Genomic DNA, 9,985 nt, shown 5'->3' on the forward strand with positions numbered 1-9,985 from the left:
TGTCCGCCCCCGCTCTGCTGCTGCTCGCGGGCGCGGACCCCAACCGCGACGTGATCAACCCGCTGCTCGTGGCCATCCGCCACGGCTGCCTGCGCACCATGCAGCTGACGCCGGGCCACGCCGCCGACAAGGCACCCGGCGTGGTGCAGGTGAGTGCGCGGCTGGTGCCGCAGGGCCAATGTTTAGGGCTCCGGGGGCAGTGGGGGTTAGTGGTTAACACGCTTTGGAGGGCGCATAGACTCTCAGTTAACACACTTCGGAGGCTGCAGAGTGGAGTGGTTCGCGTGAACAGACACATATTCTGGCCAGCCGTATTGGGGGAATTTAAAGACCCAACAGTGAAGCAGGGGATTGGCCAGGAATTCTGCAAAACCGAGGAGTTCCTCACTTCCGGGAAACCTACTGCTGGAATGTGGTGCTGTAAGCAGGACCCAGGAGGGGCCCAGAGCAGGCCGGCCGAGGGATGCTTGAGGAGCAGACCCGGTGGCAGCCGTGTGCCTATTGTTGCTTTACATCGTACAACTTAAAACGAAAAGGAAGAAACACCTTCTCTGGGAGATAATTATAATAGCTAGTGCCATCACTGACAGGCTACCTACTGCGTGTGAGGGAATTCATGTTCATAGTACCTTGACTCTCGTTCTAAAAGTCTCCTTGGATGGGGCCAGCAGGTGGCATAGTGGTTAAGGTGCTGGACTCCCACATGGCCAGCCGGTTGGAGCCCTAAATCAGCAGCTTGGAGCTCACTCCTGGTATGTGTGCATGCACCTGAAGTCCCAGGAGGAGAATGGAGGAGAAGGGATTGTAGCGTGGCCATCTCCCTCTCTGTCTCTCTCCAAAGAGCACACATGCACTATGGGGGGAAAGTCCCCTTGGAGTTGCTGACATATACCCATCTCATAGCTGAGGAGGTTGAGGGTCAGGGGTGACTGACTTGCCCTCATTACATTTTTGGCATCCCATAAGGGGTTGTCTTTGTAAAGAGGTGGATGCTGGCCTGGGTGTGCCCAGTGTCTGTCTTCAGGCACATCCTGCCCTCCCTGGTCTCCATCCAGCCTCTAGGATGGGGTGTCTGGGCAATGCCCTTGTCCTGGCGCCCCAGCTCTGGCTGTGCCCGCTTGCAGTTTTGTGAGATCCTGTCTGCGCCGGAGGTGAGCCGCTGGGCGGGGCCTATCATCGACGTCCTCCTGGACTACGTGGGCAACGTGCAGCTCTGCGCGCGGCTCAAGGAGCACATCGACAGCTACGCCGACTGGGCGGTCATCAAGGAGAAGGCAGGTAGGCGCTGTGGCCGCTGGACTCGGGTCCAGGTCTGGGTCCGGGCCTCAGGGAGCGTGGCTGGCCCCGACTGGTGGCAGGCTCTGAGCTGTGTGTGTCACGTATGGTGTGTCTGTGACTCCCTGGACTAACAGTGAGCAAACCAACTCGTGCAGGGCTATCACCTGGGTCAGGGTCACACAGCTCGCCAGTGGCAGAGCTGGGACTTCGATCTTGGTTTGACCAACCCAAGACCCCCTGCTAAATCTTTCCACCATATCATAGACAGTTCCAGCTCTCTGAGGGACTCAGGACCTTTGGAAAATGTTGCCCACGTGTTTGGGTCACTGAGAAGCAGAGTGGCAGGAGAGATGAGAGAGACTTGGCCCAGGGCATCTCAAACTTCTCAGGGATCATGAAGCCCCCATGTGCCTTGCTAAAATGCAGCTCTGGGGCTGGCAGATGGTGTGGTGGTTAAGGAAGCTGGACTCCCACATGGCCGACTGTGGTTTGAGTCCCAGACCTGGTGACTTGCTTTCTCACTTTCCCTCTCTCTCTCCCTTGCTCTGTCCCTCTCTGGCCAAATTAAAATAAATAAATAAATAAATTTAAATAAAATAATTCTTTTAAAAAAATTAAATGCAGCTCCGGATTCAGCAGGCCTGGGGCAGGGCCTGAGTCCACTTCATCAGGCCTCCAGGTGGCGCTAGTGCTGCTGCCCACAGATAACCATGGCAGGGGCACTGATGCAGGAGCCAGACCCTGAGCTCTGGAGCCTCTTTGGCCAGATAGACCCCGGCTGACCATGGACAGAGCCCTCCCCATCCCAGCAGAGGAGGCTGGGAGGGCTCTTGGCCCAGCCCCTGCCAGCTCCACCAGCCTGAGTGTAGGCAGGTGTCTTGCCTGGCACTGTGAAGTGGACTCCACCCCTGTCTGATTATGTCAGTGTAGCCAGGCAGCCTGGCTGGTCAGATGGAGGGGCTCGAGTCCCTTTAGGCATTTTAGAGCTCTCCTGGGCAGGTGAGGTGTCACCGGGCATGTGAGGTCTCACCTGGGCAGGTAAAGTGTTGAGAGCAGGTGCAGACGTGGGCTTTCTCTGTCTCTGAAGGCCACATCCTGTTTGTGGCCGTGTTGGTCAACTAAGTAGTGCAGTTGACCTGCAGGGGGGATTGCTATTCTGCCGCTCCGGTCCCGGGTCACACTGCTGCCTCCTTGCCTATCTGCTATCCGGCCGCACCCCCCCAGTGCCCTGGCTCTTACTCCCTTGTCCTCATGTCCTTCTAAAACCAAGCCTCCTGTAGGAGTCTTCATTTGCACAGAGACCTGGGGAGCAACAGAACTGGGGCCTTTAATAGCAGTGACAGGGAGGGTGGCTTTGACTCGCGGTGTGCAATGATGGCTAACTGGTTGCTGTCACTGCCTCCTTGCTCCACTAGAGGGTGGAGCGGCCATGCCTAGATGGTGCCCATTCTGTGCCCTCCCCGCCTTCCCTCGAGAAAGTCCCACAGCCAGAGCGTGTCTAGGAGGCGTGCAGAGCGTGTTAGTATGCTGTGGATCTTGGTTGACAGGTGGGATGGGTAGTTCTAACCAAGACCTATCCGGCTCCTGTGAAGCCCACTCTTCATCTGCAAAACACTCTGTGCTTTCTCATTCACCGTTGCGATGCTGACATTCTAGGAAGGAGGGTGGATGGAGGACCAGAGAGTGAGCACACTGAGCCCAGAGCCCGTCAACCCACCAGCCCCGCCCGCGTGGCCCTGTGTCCTCTGCCCAAGGGGGCCTTGTTCTTTCCTCCCTGTGAGACAGGCGCCAAGCTTCCCAGGGCAGGGCTGTGTCCTGAGTGAGATGAGAGGGCAGTGGGAGGGTCAGAAATACAATGATGGGCACATGGACGCCCACCATGGCAACGCCCAGCTGCCTGGCCCCTACCCCCTGCCCACCCACCCTTCCCATGCTCACTCTGCCTCCCTTGGCTGGGCACTTGCTGTTTCCTGCCTGGAATGTTCTTGCCTCCCTCTTTACCTACAGGTTCTTCCCACCCGCCCCCCAGGGCCCACTTGGCCCTGTCTGGAGTGGAGGCCTTCCCCAGAGCCCCCGGGCAGGGCCTCTGCATCTCTGACCCAGCCACAGGACCAGACATAGCAAAGGGCTCAACATGTGCTTGTTGAATGACTGACTGACTGAATGAATGAACGAATGGATAGGTGACATCGTCTGACTCAGCGCTTTCCCTGTGCCCAGGGCTGAAATAACATATCCCATCACTGGTGGCATCTTCCCCACCCAACCCAGCACATGAGGCATCCCAAGAGGCCTCCTGGGGGAGGCAGCCAAGAGGGCTTCTGGAGACCCGCAGGGAGCTACCCAGGCCCTGGCCCCTCACCCTGTCCTCCCAACACCACCAGAAGCTCGGAGCTGAATCCCACGTGTGAGGGTTTGATGAGGTCAGACCCTGACCCTGTTGCTCAGGCCACATGTGGACTCTGGGTTGTGAGTGAGGAGGAAGGTGCACACAGAGAGGCAGACGCTGGCTCCGGAAGTGGCCCTGGGCAAGACCTGCAGCCTCGGTTTCCTCACCTGTGAAACAGGTGTGGTACCTGCCCTGTCAACCTCCTTGAGGGGCCACAAGTGGGACGGTCCTTCAGTTGGCAGGGACTGGGTTACAGTGCCAGGCACTCCCCTCACCCAGCCGCAGCAGCTGGGGGCTTCCCGCAGGCGGAGGCGGCATGTGCAGCCCCTTTGCCGCAAATGACAAATGAACGTCTCTCTTCCCTTCTTTCTCCAGAACCGCCGAGACCTCTGGCTCACCTCTGCCGGCTGCGGGTCCGCAAGGCCATTGGGAAGTGTCGGATAAAACTCCTAGACACACTGCCACTCCCGGGCAGGCTGATTAGGTACCTGAAATACGAGAACACCCAGTAGCCAGGGCAGGCGGAAGGAGCGCCCCTCAGACTGTTTTCACTAAGGGTCAAGATGGTGGCGTCCCCAGATCCAAGGGGACTGGTGACGGATGAGGCTGCAGGCTGGCAGCTGCCTGATCCTGCTGAGCGTCTGCGCCGGAGCCTTGCCCGGAACAGAGAACAGGATGTGGAGGAGGAAAAGCATCGACTTCCCTCTGCGGAGCAGACCCGGCCTTCTCTGCCATCGGGAATGGCGGAAGCCTCTGCTCTGGGGGCCAGGACAGAACTTGAGGTGTCTGGGAAAGGCAGGGGCCAGCAGGGATCCCCGGCCTCCACCCTGGGCTGGAGCCGGGCTCCCCAGAGACCTCCTTCAGAGCATTCCCAGTGGCCTCTCCTGGCTCTACGGAACCACACCTAACTCCTGAGCTTTCTCCCGACCCTGACCCAGGGCGGGGAGGGCACCCTCAGCCCAGAGAGCTTCATTAAGCACAATAAATGTTGCACACCTGACTCCTTGCCAGCAACGTGCCCTCATCTGGGTCCCCGAGGCCCGAGGTCCTCAGCCCTGCTCCCGGCAATAGTGGCGGTTAGGCGGGGAGTAGGGACAGGGCGCACGGGCCCCTGTGCATCATCTTTGCACTTCTGAAGGAAGCCAGAGGAGACCCGATGGCCCAGCTGGCTTCCACTCCTGGTTCAGTCACCGTGGAAATAGCTCCATCGTAACAGGGCGTCTGAGCGCACGAGTCTCTCCACCCTGTGCTCTTGCACACATGCTCCCTGGCACTCTGTTTGCACACCCTGCTCACTCCTGTTTTGAGACAAATTGAGACATTACAGGGAAAAATCTAAATCCTGGCTGCTGGGAGGGGAGATTCTGGACTGGCAGTCCTGGCGCAGTTGTGGCCAGCCCTTGCAAGGCATCCATCCCAGAGCACATGGCCCAGCCTGCCGCGGTCCTCCCGTTCTCAGGTGGTGCTGTGAGGAAGCCAAGGTTCCCGCCATCCTGGCATTCCCTTGGGTCTCTAGGTCCCCTGAGCTGAGACTGGGCACACCCTGTTCCCACGGAAGCTGCGATGGCTCATCGGTGTTCTCTGTGCACCCGGGCCAGCCGCAGCGACGGCAGAGCAGCCGCCTTGCTGAGAGCCCATCCAAGCCCAGCCCAAGGTCCGCCAGAGCTCAGCAAGTCAAAAGTAGTTTCTGGAGACCAGCAGTTAGCGTAATGGCTATGTCGCTGGACTCCCACGTAGTCGACCGCGGTTCGCGTCCCGGACCCAGTGGCTTAAAACTCATACCGGTGCGTGTGCGTGCGTGCCCAAGATCCTGAGAGGAGAATGGAGGAGAAGGGATTGCAGTGTGGCCATCCCCCCGGGGGGTGATTTCTCACTTTCTGTCTCTCTCTGTCTTTCTGGCAAGCGCACGCGCCCTATAGCAAAAACCTCTCCAAAAAAAAAAAAAATAGTAGTAGTTTCTGGCCTTTGGAGAGCATGCAACTGAGGGTAGTGGGAGAGCACGGGTTCCGGGCCCGCTCTGCACTGACTTGCTCCTCTGGGGCCTCGGTTTCTCATCCTCTCGGTGGCTGGCACAGCAGGTGTTGTGGGGTCAGTAGATTCCAGTGTCTGGTGCGAAGTCCTACAAGCCGCACTTCCCAGCCACACCTTGCTCATTGCCTCATGGTGTGGATGGGAAGGGAAATGCCCAGAGAGGGAAGGGGCTTGCCTGGGCACACACAGCAAGACCCTGGGCGTTCCAGCCGCACAGTGCGTGGCCGAGGGTCTCGGGCTGCTCGCTGTAAGCCAGGCAGAGCCTGCAGTGATCTGGAAAGAACCTGAGGAAACCAGCATCCTCCCCAGCCGGGGTTGCCCGGGATCTTTGCCAAGCGAGGTTCAGCGTATAGAGGAAAACCAGACCGCGAGTGCCATTGCCGACCTGGCGGCCACAGAGGGCATCTCCATCTCGTTGCTGCCTCAGAAGGGTGGCAGGTGTGGGGGTGAGGCAGATGGCACTAGTCTGTGAGTTGTGTGGGGTACACGTGGGCTGGGGTGGGTATCCAGGGGCACCCTAAAGGGTTACAGTCACGAATCTTCCCAGCTGAGAAACCCAGACATTGGGCAGGGTGGGCATGCTCGGAGAGGTGTTTCCTGGAGGAGATGAGGCAGGAGAGGCAGGGGAGGAGTGGTCTCAGCCTAGTCCCTGTTCGTAGGTTGCCAGAAGCCCTGGAGCACGCGGTTCTTAGAGCCATCAGCCAGCCTGCCCACTGCCCTGGCTGCCATGCCCAGCCGTGGCCTCCCATGTCCCTGCTCCTACCTCCCAGGCAGTGGGGCCTGCCCTGGGCCTGTTGCAGCGGGTCCGTTCTGATCGGCTGGTGCTGAGGTCCTGCGTTAGGCTCCGTATTTTGGCCATCACACCTGTCAGGACTTCACAGCTTCCAGAAACCCACCATCCTCTGCAGAAACTCCACCTCCCACCGCCATCCTTCCCCGGCCCCCAGGAGGGCTTTCAGCCATGGGTGCTTCACAGCATCACAAGGGACTTTCAGTCCCAGAGGTCTGGCTGCAGTTGTGTCCGCGACTAGGACTGCGCTCGCCCTAGTGGTGGGGACTTGAGGCTGTGAGGCCCAAGGCTGGCTCTGCGCTCACTGCCAGCCAACCTGTTTCAGCTACCGGCGAGGGCGAGGGCGAGGGCGAGGGCGAGGGCGAGGGTGAGGGCGAGGGCGGTGTGCCACTCTTACTGCGGCTGCTTCCGTCTGTGTAGACACCAAAGCTTCTTAGACAGGAGTGTTTCCCAACTTCTACTCGGGGATCACGGTGCCTTGGGCTTAATAAAGGTTTCTGTTTCCAAATAAAGCCTCCCACTTCTGGATTAAGATCCACAGGTGTCTCCCAGGAAGGCCGAGCCAGGGCAGGTGTGGGCAGGGAGAGGGACCCAGGCCTCAGCCAGGAGTGGGTGGGTAGGTGAGTCTACGTGTCTGTTCCCACAGGCAGCACTGTGTGTAAATAAGCTGGGTGTGGCAGGAGTCACCAGATAACCATGAGAGGTGACTTAGCTGGTGGCCGGGCAGTGTCTGAGGACGTATGGGATACCATGCACTAGGGACTCACAGCAGCCTCACAGCCCATGCAGCAGGCCACAGTTTTTTGGATGAGGGAATTATTGACCCAGAGAGGTTAAGTAACCAACCCAAGATCACACAGCACATAGGTGGCAGGGCTCTTAACCCCTGCTGTGCAGTTTGGAGGGGGCTAAGGCTCATCACAGTGGATCCAGAGGCCTTCTAGAGTAAGGAGGAGGTCATCTGTCTCCTCCTGGCTCCTCACTACTCTGTAAGGCCAGAGCGGGCCGAGGCCCAGGGAATCACTCAGAACGACTGTGTAGTGCTGGCCTGTGGCTCGACGCCTTGGGCATGCGCCACCAGAAGCCCACCGGCTTCCCAGTGACTGAGCTGTCCCTCCAGTGGGCTCCCCACTCCAGGGGGGTCCTGCAGTAAAGCAAGGCAGGGTTTTAGGGGCCCCGAGCAGCCACTAATCCTGGAGCCTGTGCTAAGGAGGACTCAGAGGAGAGCGCGAGTGCTGGCCGTGCATGCCCGGAGGGCAGGCGGGTAGACGCACTGCTGCGGCCTGGATCTGATCCCATTTACAGACGAGGAGACCAAGCGCAGAGGGGGAGTAGCTCATCCAGCATCACTCATGGCTAAGGCCCGTCGCCAGCCTCGCTCATTTTTATTTTTGTTAGAGAGAGATTTTCGCCATCGGTCACATGTGTTTGCCAGGGAGACAGACAGAAAGGGAGAAATCACCCCCCGGGAGAGTGGCCACGCCACAGTCCCTTCTTCTCCATTCTCCTCTCAGGATTTTGGGCACATAAACACATGCTCCCGGCGTAAGTTTCAAGCCTCCGAGTCTGGGACTTGAACTGGGGTCGACTACGGGGAAGTCCAGCATCGTAACCACTATGCCATCGGCCGCCCTCCCCCCAGCCTTAATTGTGAGAACTGGGTTTTGTCCAGGGAACAGTTCAGCACCCTGCCAGGCCCCGACCCAGCAGCAGAGCAGACCTGGGCCTATGTGTAGGCAGAGCTGCTCCAGTCGCTCTGCTGGTTGGGCGTTCTCCAGACTAGATGCAGGATCCCTGCCACCCCTGTCCCCTCTGTGCATGGTGACGGGCAGAGGCCTCATCATTCCACTGATGCGGCACCTGGGGAGAGGGTGAATAGCGGTGCCCTGAGCATCTGCCTTCGCTGGGAAATGTTGCTTTGGGGTTTTTGTTTGCTTTTGGCCCATGGATGGAACCAATGCCAGTGCTTAAAAGACAAGCACTCCAGCCAAGCCACCTGTTTCGTCCACAGGCTCAGCTCCTGTTTGACCTGCCTTTCCCTCTGGCCATCTCAGTGTGGCCTCCGCTCCAACAGAGACACCTGTTCTTATCCCATCACCCTGCGGGTGTTGGAGGCAGCCCGAGGGGAAGAGAACAAGTGAGATTGTCCAGGCGCAGGCTACACAGCAGGGCTGCCTGCCCTGTCTCCAGTCTCCCGTCCCTGGAGCACTGTGGGCCATGTGGGGCCCAGGCCTCACCCAGCCTCTGCCCTCAGACACGTGCAGCCCAGTGTCCTTTCCTGGGGCTCTCCCTCTGCCCCGTGCCTTAGCTGTTGGCCCCATGGCCCAGTCCCAGACCTCGCAGGGGCTTTGGGCCACACCTGACCTCCCCTGACTTTGGCCGCCTCCACAAGCATCCCTCAGCCTGGGCACAGTCACTGCTTCCTTGGGCTGGGGGACCACTCAACTGCATGACACCGGAGATGTGGAAACTGCAAAAGAAACATCTTTATTCTTTTAACCGTCTTAATATTTACAGAGAACAGAAAGAACAACTGAGATTGGCTCGCACAGTGGGCGGCGGGTGAGCAGACTGGCTCTGGGGTGGTTGGCAGGCAGGTCTGCCCCGACATGGCCATCTGGTGGGCCCTGGCCTGGCCCAGCCTGTCGCTCTCACTCTCGTCAGTGCCCGAGACGCCCCTGCCCGGTCTTGCCCTCCCCCAACACACACAAAGGGAAGGGGTGTTTGCAATGCCCAAGAGGCCACACCGCTGCCCAGCCCCCTCCGCACTAGGAGAGCTCCCACAGCCAGCGGTGCAGGCCCAGGGCTCCCAGCCCAGCTAGAGGTAGCCGAAGACGTTGAAGATGGGCGGGGGCACGGCGGGTTTGGTGGGGCTGGGCTTCAGCACCACCGGCCTGTGCACTTTCTGCCCCAAGCTATCCACATCCTTGCAGAAGGGGGCCGGCTCCCCAGGCTCCCCAGGTGAGGTGGGGTTCTTCCTCCAGAGGCCCAGGCTGGGGACTGGACTCTGCGGCAGGGCCCCCGGAGGGCCCGGGTAGAGGGGCTGTCCGTGGCACTGGAAGGGGCAGCAGCTCCAGGCATTGACGCGGCCCACCAGGGAGACCCCTGGCATCTTGAGTGGCTCCTTTTCAGCCAGTGCCCTTGGGGACACTGGCATCGGGGCTGTCTCGGGCCCCAAGGGCTCCAAGCCCTTGCAATTTTTCTTACCCTCATAGGGCGGTCCCTCCCTGGGGCCCAGTCCCCCCTCCAGCCCCATGGGGTAGCTGTGGGTGGGCCGCGGCTCTTCCCAGAAGGAAGCGGGCAGTTGTCTTTTCCTCATGGGCACCTGGCCAGGCCTGGCGGCTTCCGGATTCTGCCCCCGGAGGGTCTGCTCCTTAGAAAGACACTCCTCCCCGTAGGGACTCCCCAGAGCCTTCTCCTTGCAGCCCCCACCCCCACCGGGGCTGGAATCAGGGCCGGAGTCGAGGGGCAGCCTCCCGGGCCGGGCCTCAGGCCCC

General features: G+C 59.8%; 2 protein-coding genes across 2 annotated transcripts in view; one reads left to right on the forward strand and one right to left on the reverse strand.

The window, feature by feature from the left end:
• ASB2 (ankyrin repeat and SOCS box containing 2) overlaps positions 1–4,696 on the forward strand; it is a 46,359-nt gene extending 41,663 nt beyond the window's left edge. Inside the window, exons 9-11 of the mRNA XM_006165422.3 lie at positions 1–149; positions 1,125–1,278; positions 4,043–4,696. Of these exons, the coding sequence (XP_006165484.1) occupies positions 1–149; positions 1,125–1,278; positions 4,043–4,179 (440 nt within the window). The 3' untranslated portion in view covers positions 4,180–4,696. The remainder of the gene's footprint in view (positions 150–1,124; positions 1,279–4,042) is intronic.
• Positions 4,697–9,145: 4,449 nt separating this feature from the next.
• Positions 9,146–9,985, reverse strand: part of FAM181A (family with sequence similarity 181 member A) — a 9,225-nt gene continuing 8,385 nt past the window's right edge. Inside the window, exon 3 of the mRNA XM_006165404.1 lies at positions 9,146–9,973. Coding sequence (XP_006165466.1) covers positions 9,307–9,973 — 667 coding nt within the window. The 3' untranslated portion in view covers positions 9,146–9,306. The remainder of the gene's footprint in view (positions 9,974–9,985) is intronic.

The sequence above is a fragment of the Tupaia chinensis genome, unplaced genomic scaffold (genome assembly GCF_000334495.1).
Source record: "Tupaia chinensis unplaced genomic scaffold, TupChi_1.0 Scaffold143913_1, whole genome shotgun sequence".
NCBI classification, from domain to species: Eukaryota; Metazoa; Chordata; class Mammalia; order Scandentia; family Tupaiidae; genus Tupaia; species Tupaia belangeri.